The sequence below is a fragment of the Sciurus vulgaris genome, assembly GCF_902686455.1.
Source record: "Sciurus vulgaris genome assembly, chromosome: 13".
Classification (NCBI taxonomy): Eukaryota; Metazoa; Chordata; class Mammalia; order Rodentia; family Sciuridae; genus Sciurus; species Sciurus vulgaris.
This window is the reverse complement of record NC_136474.1, coordinates 68,125,267-68,147,806: the sequence shown is the minus strand read 5'-3', so window position 1 is coordinate 68,147,806 and position 22,540 is coordinate 68,125,267. Positions and strand designations below refer to the sequence as shown.

Genomic DNA, 22,540 nt, shown 5'->3' with positions numbered 1-22,540 from the left:
CGGACGGGATCTTAAACCAGTTATGATTCTCAGGTCTTCAGAAGTACAGTCTGTAACTGTACAACCAGCTCTTCTGAGTCTAGTTTTGTAGCTGCAGATTTGGAGATTTCTCAGTTTCTGCAGGAGAATGGTCCCTTAGGTAGTGGACCAGTAGCGTCTGCATGACCTGGTAGCTTATTAAAAATAGAGATTCCCCACACCAGACCTAGACTGAAATAGGATTTGCATGTTAACAAGATCCTCAGGATATTTGTATGCATAGAAAAGATTGTGAAACACTGATCTAACCCATTGTTCAAAAAACAAAAACAAAAATGAAATTCTTCCTCCATCTGTACAGAATATTTCATTTCTATGCTCCTTAGAGAATCTAGCAAATTAAGGATTCATAGAAGCAAGCCTAGAATTGCATATATCATATTCCTCTATGCTAAAATTTGGTATATACCTGGTGTTGGTTGTTATAGTAGCATATTTGGGGCACACGAAATCCCTCCATTTGCTGTCAGTTTTGAGGAGGAAACAGAGAAAAGTTCTCTTCCACACATGCATGGCTCTTCTCTGCCCCTAACAGAGCCCTCTGAAGTCCTCTGAAGCCCAGGCACTTCCTGCACCTCCTGTATTCCCTCGCTGCTCTTCTAGTCTGTACACAACACTGTTCTCAGCATGTTCTCTCTCCTACCATTCCTTTTTTATCACCTTGCTGATCATCCCCTGGGGACCCTGCTTTCCGCTTTCTCTTCTGACAGCTAATTTTGTGCAAAAGTAATCTTAGTGTAAGGTGTTTGTGGTTGATAATAGCTTAATATTTTACCTCTCCTATAGTTTTATTGCATTTTAATGGGAAGTTCCTGGAAATTAAGTGGCTTATCTTAAACACAGGGAATGAAGCAAGAAGGGGTAGAATTTGGAGCATCAAGCCAGGTCAATAAGATATTTGGGACAGAAAGTTTCTTTGACATCATTCTATATTTGATCTCCATAAACCATATTCATCAACATTGTCAGGAACTGTGTTTATCATTATAAAAGCTAAATATCTAGAATTTATCCTTGTGTGAGAAAAAACTGATTGAGACTAGAAGAAAAAGGGAAAAATCATTGGAAGAGTTAGCTGTCATGAGTTAGAACTATGAATAGAAAAATGGAACTGGATATTTTCTTTCTTTCAGTTGAGTAATTTTTAGCATTGCCTTTTAAAATTCTTTTTTTTTTTTTTTTTACAAAGTGAACTGTAATACAACTGAAAAATCTACAAAGTGATTTAGAACAAATACCCAAAGAAATTCCATCCTCATTAAGAAAGCTTTTTCTGATACACATACACAGCATAGTTTAATATGTTTTTAGTTTTTATGAAAATTAAAATATAAATTATATGCCATGTATTCTCTTATGCCTGGCTTCATTGACTCAACATTGTGTCTTCAAGATTGAACCATATGTCTGTGTTATACTTTAAAAATCTTATATCAAAAAAGAATCTGCTGTATGAGCACATTAGGGTTTATTTATATGTCCTACTATAGATGTACTTTAGGTTTGCTTCTAGCTTAGGGACAGCATGATAATGTTGACATAAATATTCTCATTCATACCCTTTTATGCACACATGTACTGTACATGTAAACATATTTATTAATAAGTGAAATTATTTGTAATACAGTAGTCTAGTAGATTTTTGCTGTGTAACCCATTGCCACAAAATATGAGTGGTAACAATAATAGCCTTTATTAGTCTCTCTCATATCTGTAGGTACCAATGTCTTTGCTTACCATTGATATTTAGGTTACTTCAGAAACCATTGGGCTTCCCAGGTCTTATCCTTCTCATGACAATAGAAGAATTGAAAGAGCCTGAGCCACATCCCACCTGCATATTTCATTCCTTTGCTCAAATAACATCCATTAGCTTTCCACTAGGCAAGTCACCTAGTCAATAGTGAAACCAAATAACATGGACGTACACTTCACCCTCTCTGAGACCCTGACAAAGTTGTAGCTAAAAACATTTTCAGCGAAAACAACTGGAACCAGTACCTCAACCTACCACATAGGCTATGGGTGTGATCAACACATAGTACCAGTTGTCTAAGCTGGTTGCACCACTGTATACTCCACCTATTGTATATGAAAGTTACCATTACTACAGAAGCAATATTCAATCCATTTTAAACATTAAGCAGTATGTTAGGATTTTAATTTGCTATTCCTTTTTTGTTCCTTCCTTAAAGGACAGAACCAGATATTATTGGTCTTTATGATACTGCCGTTTACCGGTGAGGAGTTCTGCTCCTTCTAATGTTGAAGACTGAACACTAGAGAAGCAGCCAAGGCAAGCATATTAAGCAGGTTTTATTTAAAGGTAATAATACAGACTTCTCCGGCAGGAAGAAGGGGGCCATGGCTGATGTTCTAAAGTCCCAAGAAGTGAGCACACCTTACATCTTTTATAGGTTAAAGTTTCTTTTGTTCTCCAGTTCTTTCCCCCCTTATCTCTCCTTCCTGCCTACAGTGACTAGGCCCAGTTTTGCATAAAGTGAAAAGCAATGGGCAGGGGGAGGCCCAAGGTGATTCAGCCAGGCAAGGGCCCAGGGGGCATTAATTAGCAGCTCCATGCTTGCAGTCCTTGATAAAGGCAGGTAAATTTGGTCATCAATGGGCTCTGGAGATCCTTGACATTCCATTCTTCCAGGAACAATCTCCAACTTCCAGAGACAGATGGCTTCATGGCTTCATTTCCTCAATTTGACCCGATCCCGTACCTGTCCTTAATTCTGGCTTCATTTATGTTCCTAGTGTCTATCATTTTTAATATATATTCTAGAAAGCAGAAATTATAAATTTCTCCATGATAATTAAGACTTTGGATTCAAACTAAACTCTCTACAAGTCTTGTTAAATTAGGTAAGTTATATGTATATATAACTTCTCTGACCTTTAATTTTATTTATTTTTTTGAAAGAAATGGATGGTTTTATTTTTTTCAAGTTTTGAGATGACTTTTTTTTTATTTGTTCTTTCTAGATGTACATGACTGTAGAGTGTACTTTGACGTATTATACATACATAGAATAACTTGTTCCAATTAGGATCTATTATTGTTGTTGAATATGACATGGAGTTACATTGGTTGTATATTCATATATAAGGATAGGAAAGATATGTTCAATAAATTCTACTGTTTTTTCTATTTCTATTCCTCCACCTTTCCCTTCATTCCCCTTTGTCTAGTCCTGTGAACTTCTAATCTTCCCATCCCTTGTTGTGGGTTAGCATCCACATATCAGAGAGAACATTCTGCCTTTGTTTTTGGGGGACTGGCTTATTTCATGTAGCATGATATTCTCCAGCTGCATCCATTTACTGACAAATGCCATAATTTCATTCTTCTTTAAAACTGAGTAATATTCCCTTACGTATGCATATCACATTTTCTTTATCCATTCATCTGTTGTAGGGCACCTAGATTGGTTCCATAGTTTGGCTATTATTGTAAGGGGAAAAATGCAGCTCAACTTGGGACCCGCGGCAATAGCCACTGCTGAGCGATCCTGCTGAACTGCCGCTGCTGGCTTGTCTCAGTTGTGGCTCGCCAGTAGCTCCCAGAAAAATATGCTCCGCAGACATGAGGTCTCACACAAGAGACTTTATTTATGCGGACATCTAACACGTCTGCTCAGAGCGAAAAGAAGGGGCAAAAGAGAAAAATAGCGTGTGGCTTCTCCCAGATATTGGAATCTCGCAGGCTGGAAGGAACCAATAGTGGAGAATTCTTGCAAACTGACTGATGAACCAATGTTAGGGGGGTTTTCAAGATGGCGGCCTAGAGGGTGGCTGCATTTCATGTTGCTCCAGGACTCAGGATTCAAAAGAGGAGATATTGAGACGCTTGGGACCAACTCAAAGCAGCCGGGTGACTCTCACCCCCTGGGGGGGCATCCCGGATGGGATGGGGGTCCCGGAACGCAGGAAACTTTGTGAAGTAGAACTGCCGGCGAGACGCCCCTCCCCCCGCTGGAGCAGTGAACTCGGACAGCTGGGAGCGCCGTAAAGGAGGCCGCTCGGCACAGCGCTGGGACTCGGAGCAGCCACTGGGGCTCCGGCGGCTGCCCAGGGGAAGAGTGGCGAGGAGAACTGTGTGGACTCAGGACACCGGGGCCTGCCCTGAGGAGGAGGAGAGGAGCGTGGCCACTTGGATTCGGAGAGACTGCACCAGAGCTACAGGCGGTTGCCAGAGGAGAAGCTGCGCGGCGAGCTGTTTGGAATCAGAACGACGCTTCTGAACACCGGGGCCTGCCCTGAGGACTAGGAGGAGGAGGAGGAGCGCGGCCGCTTGGATTCGGGTGACTACACCAGAACTACAGGCGGTTGCCAGAGAAGGGGCTGCGTGGCGAGCTGTTTGGACTCTGGCCACTTCTGAGCCCCGGGGCCTGCCTGGAGGAGTGGGAGAAGGAGGAGGAGGAGCGCGGCGGGTCCTTTGGACTCGCAGTGACTGCATTAGTGCTCCAGGCGGCTGCTCAGAGGAGAAGGCGAGTGGTGAGTTGTTTGGTCTTAAAGTGACAGCTCCTGAACTCAGGGGGGCTGCCTGGAGGAGAAGCGTGGTGGGACGCTTGGTCTTGAGTGGCCGCACCTGAGCTCTGGGCGGTGCCCAGAGGACCCGTGCAGCGGGTCACGTGGATTCAGAGACACTCAGAGGGACTGCTCCTGAACACCCGGGGGGTTATCTGGAGAAGGAGGAGGAACGGGGAGGGTCACTTCGACTCGGAGTGATTGATTGCCCCGGGCTACGGGTGATTGGTGGGAGGAGGAGGCACGAAGTGAGTTTCTTGGACTCCTAGTGACCGCACCGGCATACTGGGCGGCTGTCTGGAGGAAGAGGCCTGTGGCGGGTCTCTGGGACTCAGAGCGATTGTTCGGGGCCACAGGTGGCTGCTCAGAGGAGGGGCCACGCAGCCAGGCGATTAGGTGCAGAGCAGGGTCCCAGGATCTAGGAGGCTTCTGGGTGGAAGAGCCGCACAGAGACAGGCTTAGGGCGGAGCGAAGGTTCCAGGCCTGTGGGCAAATTCTCTGAGGAGGGGCAGCCTAAGGAGATTCATCTGCAAAGGGTGAGGCTCCCAGGCCCAGGAGGAAGGGCCAGGCCCCTGGAAACTTTGCAGAGGAAGGCAGCATAGCCCAGGCAGGAGCTGTAAATTGAGGGGAACCTCTAGGAGGAAACTGACCAGCGAGACCTCCCCACTGGGTGAGTCTTCCCTGCCTGGTGAGGTTTCCCCACAAGGACGGTAAAACCAGAGACACAGGCCCAAACAGGCCTTGCCTCAGCCCACAGCCCAATCCCCTTTGGATGACCATTGGTGAACAAGTGGAGGCACCTCTGCCCACTAGCAGGGATTATACCCCACCTGAAGGCCACCACTCCTAGAGAGGCAGCTTCCTTGTGGAGCACCGCATTATCAACTTCCTCCAAGACTTCAGCCTACTGAAGGCTAAGAGGGGATATATATAGAAATCTTCAGGGACATTGTAAATCAACAGAGGAAATCTGCAATATCTCAGCGGTCCACTGATACCTGAACAATATGAGAAAACAAGGAAAGAAAATGCTGCAAACAAATCTAGATGTTACATCAATAAAACCCAATGACAGCATGGCAGAAGAAATGACAGAAAAGGAGTTCAGAATGTACATAATTAAAATGATCAGAGAAGCAAACGATGAGATGAAAGAGCAAATGCAAGCATTGAATGATCGCAACAATCGACAGTTAAAAGAGCAAATACAGGAAGCAAAAGATCATTTCAATAAAAAGTTAGAGATATTGAAAAAAAACCAAACAGAAATCCTTGACATGAAGGAAACAATAAACCAAATTAAGAACTCCATAGAAAGCATATCCAATAGGATAGAACACCTGGAAGACAGACCTCAGACATTGAAGACAAAATATTTAACCTTGAAAACAAAGTTGAACAAACAGAGAAGATGGTAAGAAATCATGAACAGAATCTACAAGAACTATGGGATATCATGAAAAGGCCAAATTTAAGAATTATTGGGATTGAGGAAGGTCTAGAGAAACAAGCCAAAGGAATGAACAATCTATTCAATGAAATAATATCAGAAAATTTCCCAAATCTGAAGAATGAAATGGAAAATCAAGTTCAAGAGGCTTATAGGACTCCAAATACACAAAATTACAACAGACCCACACCAAGGCACATTATAATGAAAATACCTAACATACAAAATAAAGACAGAATTTTAAAGGCTGTGAGAGAAAAGAACCAAATTACATTCAGGGGGAAACCAATACGCAAATCAGCAGATTTTTCAATCCAGACCCTAAAAGCTAGAAGGGCCTGGAACAACATTTTTCAAGCCCTGAAAGAAAATGGATGCCAACCAAGAATCTTATACCCAGCAAAACTTACCTTCAAATTTGACGATGAAATAAAATCCTTCCATGATAAACAAAAGCTAAAAGAATTTACAAAAAGAAAGCCAGCATTACAGAACATTCTCAACAAAATATTCCATGAGGAAGAGATGAAAAACAAAGAAGCAAATCAGCAAAGGGAGGAATTATCCTAAAGGAATTGTCAAATAAAGGAGGAAACAAGTTGTGTCAAACAAATGAATAAACAAAATTTTAAAAATGAACCAAATGACCGGGAAACCAAATCATTTCTCTATAATAACCCTGAATGTTAATGGCCTGAATTCATCAATCAAAAGACATAGACTGGCAGACTGGATTAAAAAGAAAGATCCAACAATATGTTGCCTGCAAGAGACTCACCTCATAGAAAAAGATACCCATAGACTAAAGGTGAAAGGATGGGGAAAAACATACCATGCACATGGACTCAGCAAAAAAGCTGGAGTATCCATCCTCATTTCCGATAATGTGGACTTCAAGCCAAAGTTAGTCAGAAGGGATAAAGAAGGTCATTTCATACTGCTTAAGGGAAACATAAATCAGCAAGATATAACAATCATAAACATCTATGCCCCAAACAGTGGCTCATCTATGTATGTCAAACAAATCCTTCTCAACTTCAGAAACCAAATAGACCACAACACAATAATACTAGGTGATTTTAACATGCCGCTCTCACCACTGGACAGATCTTCCAGACAAAAATTGAACAAAGAAACCATAGATCTCAATAACACAATCAATAATTTAGACTTAACGGACATTTATAGAATATACCATCCAACCAAGAGTGAATACACATTCTTCTCAGCAGCACATGGATCCTTCTCTAAAATAGACCATATATTATGCCACAAAGCTAATGTTAGCAAATACAAGAAGATAGAGACACTAGCATGTATTCTATCAGATCATAATGGATTGAAGTTAGAAATAAATGAAAGAGTAAAACACAGAAACTATTCCAACATCTGGAGATTAAACAATATGCTATTATATGATGAATGGATAACAGAAGATATTAGGAAGGAAATTAAAAAATTCTTAGAGGTAAATGAGAACAAAGAAACATCATATCAAAATCTCTGGGACACTATGAAAGCAGTACTTAGGGGGAAATTTATTTCATGGAGCGCATTTAATAAAAGAAGTAAAACTCAACAAATAAACGACCTAACACTACAGCTCAAAGCCCTAGAAAAAGAAGAACAGAACAGCACCAAAAGTAGTAGAAGACAGGAAATAGTTAAACTCAGAGCTGAAATCAATGAAATTGAAACAAAAGAAACAATACAAAAAATTGACAAAATAAATAGTTGGTTCTTCGAAAAAATAAACAAAATTGATAAACCTTTAGCCACACTAACAAAGAGAAGACAAGAGAAAACCCAAATCACTAAAATTCGGAATGAACAAGGAAATATCACAACAGACAGGATGGAAATACAAAACATAATTAGAAGCTATTTTGAAAATGTATACTCCAACAAAATAGAAAATTTCGAAGACATCAACAGGTTTCTAGAGACATATGAATTGCCTAAACTGAATGAGGAGGACATAAACAATTTAAATAGACCAATTTCAAGTACTGAAATAGAAGAAGTCATCAAAAGCCTACCAACAAAGAAAAGTCCGGGACCAGATGGGTTCTCAGTCGAGTTCTACAAAACCTTTAAGGAAGAGCTCATTCTAATACTTCTCAAAGTATTCCATAAAATAGAAGAGGAGGGAACCCTCCCAAACTCATTCTATGAAGCCAATATCACACTGATACCTAAACCAGACAGAGACTCATCAAGGAAAGAAAATTTCAGACCAATATCCTTAATGAACATCGACGCAAAAATTCTCAACAAAATTTTAGCAAATCGCATACAAAAACATATTAAAAAGATAGTGCACCATGATCAAGTGGGTTTCATCCCAGGGATGCAAGGTTGGTTCAACATCAGGAAATCAATAAACGTAATTCACCATATTAATAGACTTAAAGTCAAGAATCACATGATTATTTCAATAGATGCAGAAAAAGCATTTGATAAAATACAGCACCCCTTCATGCTCAAAACACTAGAAAAAATAGGGATAGTGGGAACATTCCTTAACATTGTAAAGGCCATTTATGCTAAGCCCATGGCTAATATCATTCTAAATGGTGAAAAACTGAAAGCATTCCCCCTAAAAACTGGAACAAGGCAGGGATGCCCTCTTTCACCACTTCTATTCAACATCGTTCTTGAGACTCTGGCCAGAGCAATTAGACAAACCAAAGAAATTAAAGGGATACGCATTGGAAAAGAAGAACTCAAACTATCCCTGTTCGCTGATGACATGATTATATATTTAGAGGAACCTGGAAATGCCACCAGAAAACTCTTAGAACTCATAAGTGATTTCAGTAAAGTAGCAGGTTACAAGATCAATGCCCATAAATCCAACGCATTTTTATACATAAGTGATGAATCTTCAGAAAGAGAAATTAGGAAAACTACCCCATTCACAATAGCCTCGAAAAAAATAAAATACTTGGGAATCAATCTCACAAAAGAGGTGAAAGACCTCTACAATGAGAACTATACAACACTAAAGAAAGAAATTAAAGAACACCTTAGAAGATGGAAAGATCTTCCATGTTCTTGGATAGGAAGAATTAATATTGTCAAAATGGCCATACTACCTAAAGTGCTATACAAATTCAATGCAATTCCAATTAAAATCCCAATTGTGTACCTTACAGAAATAGAGCAAGCAATTATGAAATTCATCTGGAAGAATAAGAAACCCAGAATAGCTAAAGCAATCCTTAGCAGGAAGAGTGAAACAGGGGGTATTGCAATACCAGATCTTCAACTCTAATACAAAGCAATAGTAACAAAAACGGCATGGTATTGGTACAAAAATAGAAAGGTAGATCAATGGTACAGAATAGAGGACACGGACACAAACCCAAATCAATACAATTTTCTCATACTAGACAAAGGGGCCAAAAATATGCAATGGAGAAAAGATAGCCTCTTCAACAAATGGTGCTGGGAGAATTGGAAATCCATATGCAACAGAATGAAACTAAACCCATATCTCTCACCATGCACGAAACTAAACTCAAAATGGATTAAGGACCTCGGAATCAGACCAGAGACCCTGCAGATTATAGAAGAAAAAGTAGGTCCAAATCTTCACCTTGTTGGTCTAGGACCAGACTTCCTTAACAGGACTCCCATAGCACAAGAAATAAAGGCTAGAATCCACCACTGGGATAGATTCAAACTAAAAAGCTTTCTCTCAGCAAAGGAAACTATCAGCAATGCAAAGAAAGAGCCTACAGAGTGGGAGAATATCTTTGCCAATCATACTTCAGATAGAGCACTAATCTCCAGAATCTATAAAGAACTCAAAAAACTCTACTCCAAGAATTCAAATAGTCCAGTCAACAAATGGGCTAAGGAAATGAATAGACACTTCACAGAAGAAGATCTACAAGCAATCAACAAACATATGGAAAAATGTTCAACATCTCTAGTAATAAGAGAAATGCAAATCAAAACCACCCTAAGATTCCATCTCACCCCAATTAGAATGGCGATTATCAAGAATACGAGCAACAACAGGTGTTGGCGAGGATGTGGGGAGAAAGGTACACTCATACACTGCTGGTGGGGCTGCAAATTAGTGCAGCCACTCTGGAAAGCAGTGTGAAGATTCCTCAGAAAACTTGGAATGGAACCACCATTTGACCCAGCTATCCCACTCCTTGGCCTATACCCAAAGGACTTAAAATCTGCATACTACAGAGATACAGCCACATCAATGTTCATAGCTGCTCAATTCACAATAGCCAGACTGTGGAACCAACCTAGATGCCCTTCAATTGATGAGTGGATAAAGAAGCTGTGGTATATATATACAATGGAATATTACTCAGCCATAAAGAATGATAAAATTATGACATTTGCAGGCAAATGGATGAAATTGGAGAATATCATGCTAAGTGAGATAGGCCGATCTCAAAAAGCCAAAGGACGAATGATATCGCTGATAAGTGGAGGATGACACATAATGGGGGGGAGGGAAGGGTTAGAGTTAGGATTAGGGAGGGGGGCAAGTATGGAGGAAGGAACTACTGTATAGAGGGTAAAGAGGGGTGGGAGGGGTGGGGGGAAGGGAAAAAATAACAGAATGAATCAAACAACATTGCTCTATGTAAATTTATGATTACACAAATGGTATGCCTTTACGCCATGTACAAACAGAGAAACAACATGTATCCCATTTGTTTACAATAAAAAAAAAATAGCATGTTAGGACATAATGTGGGAAGCAGGAAAATGGTGACAGCATAAGCCGGAAATTCCTGTAATGTAAGAGGCGGGCAGAGCACAGATTGACAGGTGATGGGGAGGCTGGAAATTCCTGTAAGGAAAGAGGCGGGTGGCTTTATACATTACAATTATGAATTGAGGTGCTGTAAACATTGAAGTGGCTGCATCAGTGTAGTATACTGATTTTAATTCCTTTGGTTATATACTGAAAAGTTGGATAACTGGGTCAAATGGAGATTCCATACCAAATTTTCTAAGGATTCTCCATACTGCTTTCCAGAGTGGTTGAACCAATTTGCTCTCTTAACAGCAATGTGTAAGTGGTGTAAGTGAAACTTTCCCCCCACATCTTCACCAACATTTATTGCTATTTGTATTCTTGATAATTGCCATTCTGACTGGGGTAAGATTGAATCTCTGTAGTTTTGATTTGCATTTTTATAATTGCTAGAGACGTTGAACATTTTTCATATGTTTTTTGACTATTCATATTTCTTCTTTGAATTGTCAGGATTATAATGATAATTAAATGCCATAATGAATGAAAAAGAAATATTTGCACTAGGTCAGCACAGTTTCAACTATAAGTAATTTAAAACACAGACAATCATACACCAAAAATGAAAACAAGCAACAACCACAAAGCTCTCAATATCGTGCCCACTTTTTTACTACAGATGCTTCCGCTTCCTGCAGAATTTGTAGGAATGCTTAACATCTTTTGAATATGAGCCTCTTGTTATTATACATATTTTAATCTACAATATGGCTTGCATTTTTATTCAGTCAATAATGTCTTAAATGAACCAAATTTTTCATTTCCATGTAGTCCAATTTTAATGAATACATTTTGATTCGTTAATCTTTTATTCTGTAGATTGTGTTTGTAAAAAGTTTTAACCACTAAAGTAAGACATGTTCTTCTATAGTACCTTCTAGAAGATTTATTGCTTTGATTTGAATATTTATATTTGCAATTCAGATAGATTTTATTTTTTGTGTATCCTGTGAGGTAGCAGTCACATTTCCTTATTTTCAATATTTATGTACTATTGACAAACCTACCATCTATTGAAAATATATCCTTTTATCCTTAAATGCCAACACTATCATGTACAAAAAATATTCATTAGTGTGTGGATTTGCATTCTGTACATTTTTCTATCCTTATGCCAATATCACAGTTTCTTAATTGATGTAGATTGAGAGTAACTCTTAATAAATTATAAGGTTTGTTTTATTATCTCAACTATTTTTACACTGTTCATTTCTATATACATTTAGAATCAGTTGGTGAATATATGCCCCCACCCCTAAGTCTCTTTCTATGTATTTATAGATCAATTAAGGGCAAATGTACATCATAGCAATATAGAATCTTCTAATTCATAAATATTACATATACTTCCACTTCGTTAAAGTGATCTTTAGTTTTCCTCATATCATCTTACAGTTCCTAAGTAGAAGTCTTCAAAAATTTCGTTAAGATTTATTCTTTGATATTTGGTGTTTTTGATGTAATGGTAAATATACTGTTAATTTCCTATCTCTTTGCTTGTCTATAGAATTAAAATAGGTTATTCTATTTGATTTTGTTGCCAGAAATGTGTTTAGTTCATGTATTTAATTTTCTGTACTTTCTTAGATGTGTAAATTTCATGTATTTAAACTTTTTTTCTATACTTTCTTAAATTTTCAACATAACTAGAGTTTTCATGAATAGTGTGACATTTTCCCCTTTTTTCCCTATCAACTAGTTTCTTGCTTTGATGAACATGTAAAAGCTACCCTCATTGTATGCGTAAAATTATTGATACTGAATATTCTTATCTTGAATTCAGTCTTGGGGAGAATGATTTTATTCTTTTCTTTGGTCATGATGCTTGCTTTAAGTTTCATTTAGACAGTATTGGAGAAAACAAGCTGCCTTCTATGCCTTGTTTGCTAATGTGTTTCTTGGGATTTTGAAAAATAGTCTAAACATAGTGGATATTAAACTCTCTAATTAGTGTTTTCAGTTTCTGATGATTAAAGATCCATATATAGTTTTAAAAAGTAATACAGAGTGCTCCTACTTGGTCCATTTCTCCTCAATGGTAACCTCTTGAAAACTGTGGTACCGTGTCATAACTAGGATGCTGATACTGATATTCCAGATACAGAACATTTTCATGACAAGGATCCTTTACGTTGCCTTTTAAAGTCTCACTCTTCTCCTTCTATGATTCCTGGCAACCACTGGTATGTTCTCTGTATCTATTATTTTATCATTTAAGGATACTACATAAATAGAATCATACAACATGTAATCTTGGGGGCATTGGCTTTTCTTCAATTAGAATAACTCTTTGGAGATTCACCCAGGTTATGGCAAGTATCAATATCCCTTTTTTTTTATTATTGAGTATTTATTCTCAGATGTGATTGCTCTACATTTTGTAAAACTGTTCATTCATTAAAAGATATTTAATATGTCTCTATGTTTTTTTCTATTTTGAATAAAGCTACTATAGCATTTGGGGAGCATTATTTTCGGTGTGCATTTGTGTAAGCATAAGTCTTCATTTCTCTATAATAAATGCCCAAGAGTAAAATTGCTTCTTTGTGTGGAAGTGCATATGTAACATTTTCTAACAAAAATATCAAACTTTTTTAGAGAAACCATACCATATATGCCTTGACTAGCAATGTCTGAGCAATTCAATTTTCCAAATCTTTAAAAAAAAAATTAGAGGTTTTCAATATTTTTAATTGTATCATTCTGCTGGTATATAATGGTATCTCATTGGGTTTTGAATTTGCCCTTATTTAAGACTAATAGTGTTGAACAAGTTTTCATGGGATCATTTCTCATTTGTGTGTAGAATTAGGTGAAATATGTCTTGTTCTTTTGCTTATTTTCTAATCAGATTATTTGTTTTTGCTGCAAAGTTTTAAGAGTGCTTTATTTTCCCACTCTAACTTATCTTTTCATTCTCTTAATGAAATCTTTCATAAAACAAAAATAATTTCTCTTAAATTTTGATAGGGTGAAATTTTCAATTTTTCATTTTAAGAATATGCTTATAAAAACTTTACATTCTGAAGATTTCCTCCTATGATTTTTCTAAAAGTATTATAGTTTTAAACTTTAATTGAAATTTGTGATCTGTTTAGGTTATTTGTGTAGAAGGTGTCAGACTTAGCTCAAGGGTTTTGGTTTTTTATTTTTCCAATTGATGCTTGATTTTTCTATACTACTGGTTGAAAATGCTTTCTTTCTTCCATTTTATTGCCTTTGTCAAAATTTGATCCATCATATTTGTATAGGTTTATTTCTGTAATTTCAGTTTGGTGTCCTTAATCTGCGTCTAAATTTCTGTCACTATTATATTGTATTTACTACTGTTCTAAATAACTTCTGAAATCAGGTAAATTAATCTCTCCTATTTTATTTTTTTCTTTTTAAAAACTATAGTAGCTATTTTATTTCTTTTCCCATTTTACAAAATATTATATATACGGTTACACCTACTCAAATTAATTCTGTGATTTTAATAGGACTTTTGTTAAGTCTTTACATAACTTTAGAGAAAATCATCATCTTTAATATATTGAATCTTCCACCCATGAAAATGGTATGAAAAAATATTTATTTAAACTTATTATGATTTATTTTATTAATATTTCATTTTAGGACATAAGTACTTCATGTGTTTTGTTCAATTTACACCTTACTTTTTCATTTTTTGAACAATTGTGAATTGGTTCTTTGTTGGGATGATTATAACCTAATTGTTTCCTGTCGTGCACTTTATTTTGTTGTTTTTTTTCTCTGTTCCTCCTCCTCCTCTTCCACTTCTTTATTCTTATTACATTCATTGATGTTTCCAGGTTGCTAGATTCTTCAACTCCAAATCTGAAATATATGATACAAAAAGAAAATTCAGGTAGTTCACCATCATGTTGTTCTCCAGGTCTTGAAGTTTCCAGATATTTTTTGTCCTCTCCACATTTCAGAGTCTTCTTATATTTGTTTTATATTTAATACCATGGTTTTAAGTTGCACATAGCCAGAATAGTAGGGAAAAGTACATTGCTTGCTATCTTTCCAGAAAAAGCAGTCTTTTTATAAATTGCACCTCTGCCACTAGAGGTTCTCTTCTCATATATTATCTATGGACACCATGTTGCCGGTACTTTGCAATCTTTAGGTATGCATGAGGTGAGGACTCTTTAACTCCCACAATTTCCCTACTATTTTGATTTATGTGAAGACATAGTCTGTATTGAAGCACATTCTATCTGGCAGAACTCTAGAAGATGACTGCAAAGATCCCTAGGTTTGTCCTTGATTCAGGAAGTGATTGTTTTAGAACGTCATCTTTTAATGATGACCTCTGCACAGGCAAACTTCTTGTGGAGTCCTGCAATTCCAAAGGACATGCTCTAGCTTGCTCCTCCTCATTGAATTTAATGTTTACAACAAGCCCTACTAAAGAAAGGAACAGGGACATAGGCATTGTTTCAAACATGGTGTTAAATAGAGCATCTGCAAGGCCAGAATGTATATGATTGGCTACTTTGGCATCAGACTTCCCTGAGCAATGACACGGACCATGTCCACCTCCAGAAGACTGTAGTAACAAATTTTCCATTATGTTTGTTGACATGTCTAGAGAAAAGATTCAATTGATATGTTCCTCAGGCATTGGGGAGACCCTATTCCTCACCAACCTAAATAAACTGGACTATATCTCAATATTACAGTCTAGGGGAAAAAAAAAATCCAAGCTCAGACACATAATTTCTGTGAATTTCCTGGGCCAATATTCTTGAGCACATTTGTCTTTAGCATTTAGTATTTTGGTATGGAAGCATGTCTTGTTCACTTTGAGTCATGCTACAAGCTCAATTCTGCTAATTTTCAAAAACATTTTCACAGTCAACAAGCACTTATACTCTTACAATATTTCACTGAGAGTTAGGTTTGGGGTGTGGTGGATGTTACATCAGTACTTACACAACATCCTCTCTTCCTAGCATCCAAGTCTTGCTCCAAACTGTTATCTACTTTATACCTTGGGACTCACCTAGTTCAATATCAGTTCCCTGAATGTCCATTGCTATCTCTTTAAATAAGCACATTTCTAAGTGTTTCTATTATAGCACTTGTTAAAACTTGGTGAAATTGCCTGTTTTTATGTATTTCCCCCAAATATAAACTAAATGTGCGTAGAAACTGATGATAACATTTTTGACCTTGTAGACTCCACCATCAGAGTGTGCAGCACCTATTATAGAGGCAGTGTTTTGAATTCATTGCTGATACATATGTTGATAAATACATTAGATTTGTGTCAGTGCTAAGTTAGCCACAATTTAACTTTTTGTTCAAGAGAAAATGTCCAGTACACTCTGATGCCAGATACTTTGCTCTATGTATATGGACAAACACCTGCATGAATGTACAATAGAGTTGATTTGTTTAAGTGATCCTCTGAGAGGGTCTTATAAATACATTATTTGAGTCTTTGTATCATTTATTGCATTTTTAAAAATCAGGTCAACCATTAATAGCTTAGACATATATACTAGCTCAGTTATAGAAAAATAGCTTCACTGAGATATGAAGTAATTATTTCAGATATAGAATAAGTCATATTAAAAGCATTCATTTATCTCAAGATTTTTAAAAGTCATCTAGTGAAAATTCAATAATAACTTGCTGGTATTTTTCTAAGTTATATGTATTTTATGGATTTAAATTACCCCCAATTTTACATTGAAAGGAAAATGTTTTAAAATAATTTAAATGCATATGGTTGTTCTGGAAAGAAATTAAATAAATTACTTTGGTGGGGAAATTACCCAGAACACCTTACACATTTTAAATTAATCAAAAATGTATATATATTTTATGATTATTGCATATATATTCTGTCAAGTCCTCTGTGATTTATTGGTTAGGGAAAATAGTTATTCATAGGTAAATACAAATAGCCTAAGTGATTTACTTTTATATAGTTTGGCTAATTGGTTGAAATACTGAAAATCAAAACATAACATACTTAGAGTGTGAACTGTGCTTTATTTTTTCAAAAGCAATATCACATGTTTTACTTTTGTTGATCCTTATAGAAATTCTATGAATTCATGCATATGTGCTATTATCTCCATCTTACAAATAAGGTTAAGTAGTTGGCCAATAGCAACTACTTATTGCTATTGCAACATTTATTTAAAGTCTATCCAAAGCTTTAATATGGGTCTTTAATATTTTCTTTTATGTAAAATTCTGCTGGAGAGAGAAAGTGAGGAAGACATATTCTAAGAGAATCAATGGTCTCAAATTAAACATTAGTATGTTGAGATGAATTTTAAAGTGATACATGCCTCCAGGAATGCTGTCCCATTGTGCCTTTCTGTGCAAAGAATACAGCAGGCAACTGCTACCATTTCTGCCTGATAAAGCTTTGTGTACATTTGGCCTCTTTGCTTGGGAAGATAAATGAGCTCACTTCGGGGTTGGGTCTATAGGCAGATGATTGAAATTCAGGGAAGTGTTTATATGTATTCAACAGAGTATTTCTGACAGTACATTTCTGCATGGGTGGCCTCAAAGGGTGTGGATGAATGGAAACTGAAAGAAAGATTGTTTGTGGAAAGGAAATGAAAGGAATTAGTTTCTATGGAGGCCAGGCAGGTGACCTAGATTCCCCATACTGGAATGTATAGTCTGATGGACACTTTTTAAAAGAGAAAAAAAATTCTTGGATGCAGGAATAGACTTCAGTTTCTAGCCAATTCACATCAAGACTCTTTGAAGGGGTTTTCTGATCTCAAGAGATGCTTTCATTTAATATATGTTTCAGATGCTGGGCTTATCCAAGGATCAGATAAACACACGGCGAGTTCTAGCCTTGATTATTCTGCATGTCCCTGGCTTCAGGAGGCTCTTCTTTGGGGCTTTGAGTTTAAATAAACAAACCTGAAATCTGAAAGGCTCACTTGTGATCCTCAGGTCACAGAGCCCTTTCCAGAGTAACTCTTCTTATTTTCCTATGAAATTGAAAAACAACCCTATGTATCCTCCAAAAAAATTGAAAGTAATTCCACATGATTTCCCTTCAATAGGAAGAAGATCATTGACAGTTCAAAGGCTAGTGGGATAGAAAATAGAAAAATTGTATGATTGGCCAAATGTTGAGTGGATTTAGAATTGTTAGGTTACTGAAACCATACTAGATAGACCACTGTCCAAGTCATAATTCCCACACTTCTGCCTTCTTAAGCACAGTTATAAGGAATGAATTACTTTGAGTCTATGAATCTCTGCCACATAAATTTTGTAGTCTAAAAAGTTCACTGTATAAAAGTATTTATATATGTCTCTCACCATTATTGAATAAGTACCTTGAGAGTCAAGACCATGATTGTCTGTCTGTCTTTCTCCCTGTGTCTGCAGCCCGCAGGGGTGTGTGTGTGTGTGTGTGTGTGTGTGTGTGTGTGTGTGTGTGCGCGCGCGCGCGCGTGCGTGTGTTAGAGTCTTCCTATCTCCAACAGCTAGCAAAAGATGGATTTGTGGGAGGTACTCAGCACTATGCATTGAAAAAAATGCCTCCTGTGTTTGTTACCACTTTCTAAATCGAGGGATTCTGAAAATAATTCATTTGTCCACTGGTGGCTCAAAATCAACAGTGTGAATAATTATCATCTTGTGCCAAAATCCAATGGTGTTCTAAAAGCTTTTAACAGTGATTCCATTTGCTCCTTGCTTATAATAAAAATGGTGGGTGAATGCAAAACACAGATTGCAGCCAAAACCTAGGAGTTTTTGAAGTTCGGGCTAAGAAGGTTAAACTGTGTTTGACATGTGATACACTCATTCTACACATTTAAACATGCAGAAATATGTAGGTTAGGTTTAGTTTGAATAAGAACATACAAGTATATAATGAAGGGGCTTAAAGAGTCCTGTCCAGAGCTCAGACCCAGGCAGTTAACCACCCATTGTCCTCACAAAGATGATCCAGGGACCTGGCAAAGTCAAAATTACCTAGGTTGAACCTGTGGTCATCTGCCTTCCTTTACCCAGGAAACGTCATAATCATCTGCTCAGCTGCTGATGCCAGAAATCTGAGGGCTTTTCCTGTACTTTCTTTTTTCCTTGTCCCCACATATAATCAATTATTAAGTGCTTTAATTTCTTCTTTCTAATATCTTGCAAATATATTAAATTTGTTTCAATTCAAATGACACTATCTCAGTAAATGTGTCTATTCTCTAGACACATTTCTAAATATCTATTTGGAATCTAAATATCTATTTAATCTTCTTTCTATACCACTAGGTGCCACCTTAAAAGCCACTTGCCACACCCCAAAGAGTGAGCATTTCAAAAATGGTCTTCTGATGATAGCATTGCAGTAGAGTTCAAATTTCCTAGTAACAATGGCCATACTTAATCTTTATTAAACATCACTCACAAGCACCCTGGTTGAAGACTTCCAGACCTTCTCTCATGGAATCCTCCAAACAACTTCATGAATTAAATATCAGTATTATTGTAACTTTTTAAAGTGAGAGTTCTACATTTTAGAGTGAGAAGGTAATTTTTCTAAAGACAATTGACTGGTAGTGGTAGAGTCAGAGTTAAATCCAGGAAGTCCTGACCTGACTCAATCAAAATATCATTTTTTTAAAATGTATTTAGAAGTTGGTCTAGTTTATCTCTTAACAACATGTCTTCTCTGAAGCCTAGTATTTAGCAACACTGAAATCATTTAAGTTTTTGTACCTTTAACATAAACACTTCGTATTCTGGCTTTCCTTTTCCTTTTCCTCCCTTGCTTCGCCTACCTCCAACTCCTCTTCAACTCAAATGCACTTACTCCAGGAAACATGCCTAACCTTCCAAGTGTAAGTAGGAAGAAGGTTAAGATCATACCAAGTATCTTTCTCAGTCTCAAAAGAATGACACTAGAAAGTGACAGCAAAGGAAATCTGACAAATTTACAAATATGTGGAAATTAAAGACTACACTCCCAAACACCTATGGGTCAAGGTAGAAATCACTAGAGAAATTAGAAAATACTTAGGGATCAATGGAGATAAAATCACAACAATCCAAAACTTAGTGGTAAATGCTTACATTAAAAAAGAAAGACCGTAAATTGCAGAGTCTGATGTCAGCAAGATGGAGAGTAGAGGAGAACCCTGCTTATATCTCCACAGTGACAATAACTTGGCAGTCATCCACAGATGGTTCTTGGAATATTATCCAGTAATAAAAATGAATGAACAACTGATTATGGTATAGCTGCTGAGGAAACTTGAGACTCTTGCTATGCCAAGAGAAAGAAGTCAGATACAGATGGCTCTCTATTTTGTGATTCCATTTATATGAATATTTTGGATTCAAACCTTATTCCATTTTGAATTTTGTATCTGGTACTTTTAGTGTTGTATGTAGGAAATTGTCAAACACAAAGTCATTAAGCTTTTCTATCTTTTCTTCTAAAAGTTTCATAGGTTTCTTTATACGTTTAGGTCTTTGTTCTATTTTGAGTTAATTTTTATATGTAGTAAAAATGAGTCCACTTCATTCTTTTTCGCATTTGGATATCCAGTTTCTCTGGATATCCAAATTTATCCTTTTCATTTACTGGTTTTGGTCTTGGTACTATTGGCATAAGATCTGCTATTTTGCTGCCTCCATTATTCTCCCTCCCCTACACTACATTACAACCCAGATTGTTAGCCAGAGAACTTCCTAACCAGTAATTGGTCCAGATAGTTAGCCCCCAAACCTCCTCGCCAGCCATTGGTCCATTGTTATTAGCCCAAGAAATTCCACTACTTAAGAATAGCTCCCCTGCCATTCTCTCTCTCTCCTACTCACTCTTGAGCGCATGGGCTCTCTCTCTCTCTCTCTCTCTCTCTCTCTCTCACACACACACACACACACACACACACACACACACACTCTCTCTCTCTGTCTCTCTCTTTCTCTCATTTTCTCTCTCTCTCACCCTGTGGGCAGACACCCTACCCTGTCTGCTTAATAAAAATCTCTTGCGAGAGTTCCTGCATCTGGAGTGGTTTTTGAATGCTTTCAAGCACGCTTATGGAAAATCGGTGGACTGTGTGTGCTACAATCTATCTCTAGGCTCTCTAGGCTGATTTGTCTGTATGTTGTTTTCATGCAAGTACCACACTGTTTTGACCACTGAAGTTTTGTATTAAGTTTTGAAATTGGGAAGTATAAACTCTAGTTTTGTCCTTCTTTTGAAATTATTTGTATTGTATATGTCTTAAGGTTAGATATGAGTTTTTACAGATTTTTTTCAATTTTTGAATTGGAATTTTTATAGGAATTGAATCAAATCTGTAGATTTTGGGGGTAATATTAGCACCTTAGTAGTATTAATATCTTAGTAATTTTAAATCTTCAAAACCACAAACTCAGAAAATCTTTTTACGGTCTTTCTGCAACATTTTATATTCTTCTTTGTTTAAGCCTTTACACCTTCAATTAAGTATATTCCTATTTGATTTTTGGAATTGATTTATTGATTTCAGTTTGTTCACTTTTAGTGTACAGAAACACGACTTTTGTCATTGGTTTGTGTTCTACAACTTAAATTCATTTATAATGTGTGTGCCTGTAGGTGTTTTTGTGTAATCTTTAGGGTATTCTGCATGTAAGATCATGTTATCTGTGAAAATATAATTTTACTCCTTTCCAACTTGATTCCTTCTTTTTCCTCTTTCATACCTAATGGATCTGACTAGAATTTTCAGTACTCTGGTAAATAAAAGTAATGAAAGCCAGAATCTTTGCCTTACTCCTTATTTCCTAGGAAAACTTTTCAGTGATTTACCATTATAAGGTTAGGATGTGAGTCTTTGACTCATGTTTAGAAAAGAATTAAAGGACTTTTCCCAATGATTGTTCTCAAGGTAATATCACCAGGTTACCTGAGGTCACGAATTTTCCTGATGAAGAAAAAAATCTACCTGATTGCATTCTAAGCAGAAATTCCTTTTCCTATATATCCCAGCATTATGTTCTTCTCAATCTGCTTACTTTATTTGGATAGTGTATCTGATTCTCTTACTTAGTAACTTATTTAGAAATTCTTTGTTATGAAATCTAAAAAGTAATCATGGCCTTTCTGCTAAATATATTTGAATATAAACTTTGTCTTGTGTTTTTCAGAAGATGCTTATAAGACCCAAGTTAGGATTGACAATGAGCCAGCTTATCTGGACATCTTGGACACTGCTGGCCAGGTAGGTGATGTACTTCAGCTTCTCCAGTCACTGAGACACCTGAAGGCTTTAATCTCATATATATGAGATGAGTATATGCAAACAAGAGAACAAATTTGCAATACAAATAAAAAATTAAACATGAAAAAAATGGGCATGAAAATGTGATGTATTACTAATTAGCATCCAGGATATTTTAAAATTTCCTCAATTTTATAAATATAAAAGTGTGCATGTAAAGTGTCAATGAAATTATAAAAATTAACAAAATTGTTCATTATTTTTCCTCAGATACACACAAAACTATTATAGATCCCACTTTGAAAATGATTTTCGTTAGAGAACTTCAGGAGATTATTTAAAAAGGAAATTTTATTTTGCACAGTGTATGGGATCAAGGCTAAGGAGACATGTCAGTGATGTAAGCAATGTTTAGCATAACCTAATACATTCCTCCGAAAACCTGTAGGGAAGAAGAGGAGGAAGACGAGAAAGAGGAAAAGGAGTAATTTAGGTGACATT

At 36.8% G+C, this 22,540-nt stretch overlaps 1 protein-coding gene across 2 annotated transcripts in view; it reads left to right on the top strand.

Annotated features, from left to right (window-relative positions):
- The window catches only part of RIT2 (Ras like without CAAX 2), a 369,303-nt gene that overhangs the window by 115,911 nt on the left and 230,852 nt on the right, over positions 1-22,540 (top strand). For both annotated transcript variants that reach the window (XM_079109348.1, XM_079109349.1), the window contains one exon: positions 21,966-22,039. In XM_079109348.1, the coding sequence (XP_078965474.1) occupies positions 21,966-22,039 (74 nt within the window). The remainder of the gene's footprint in view (positions 1-21,965; positions 22,040-22,540) is intronic.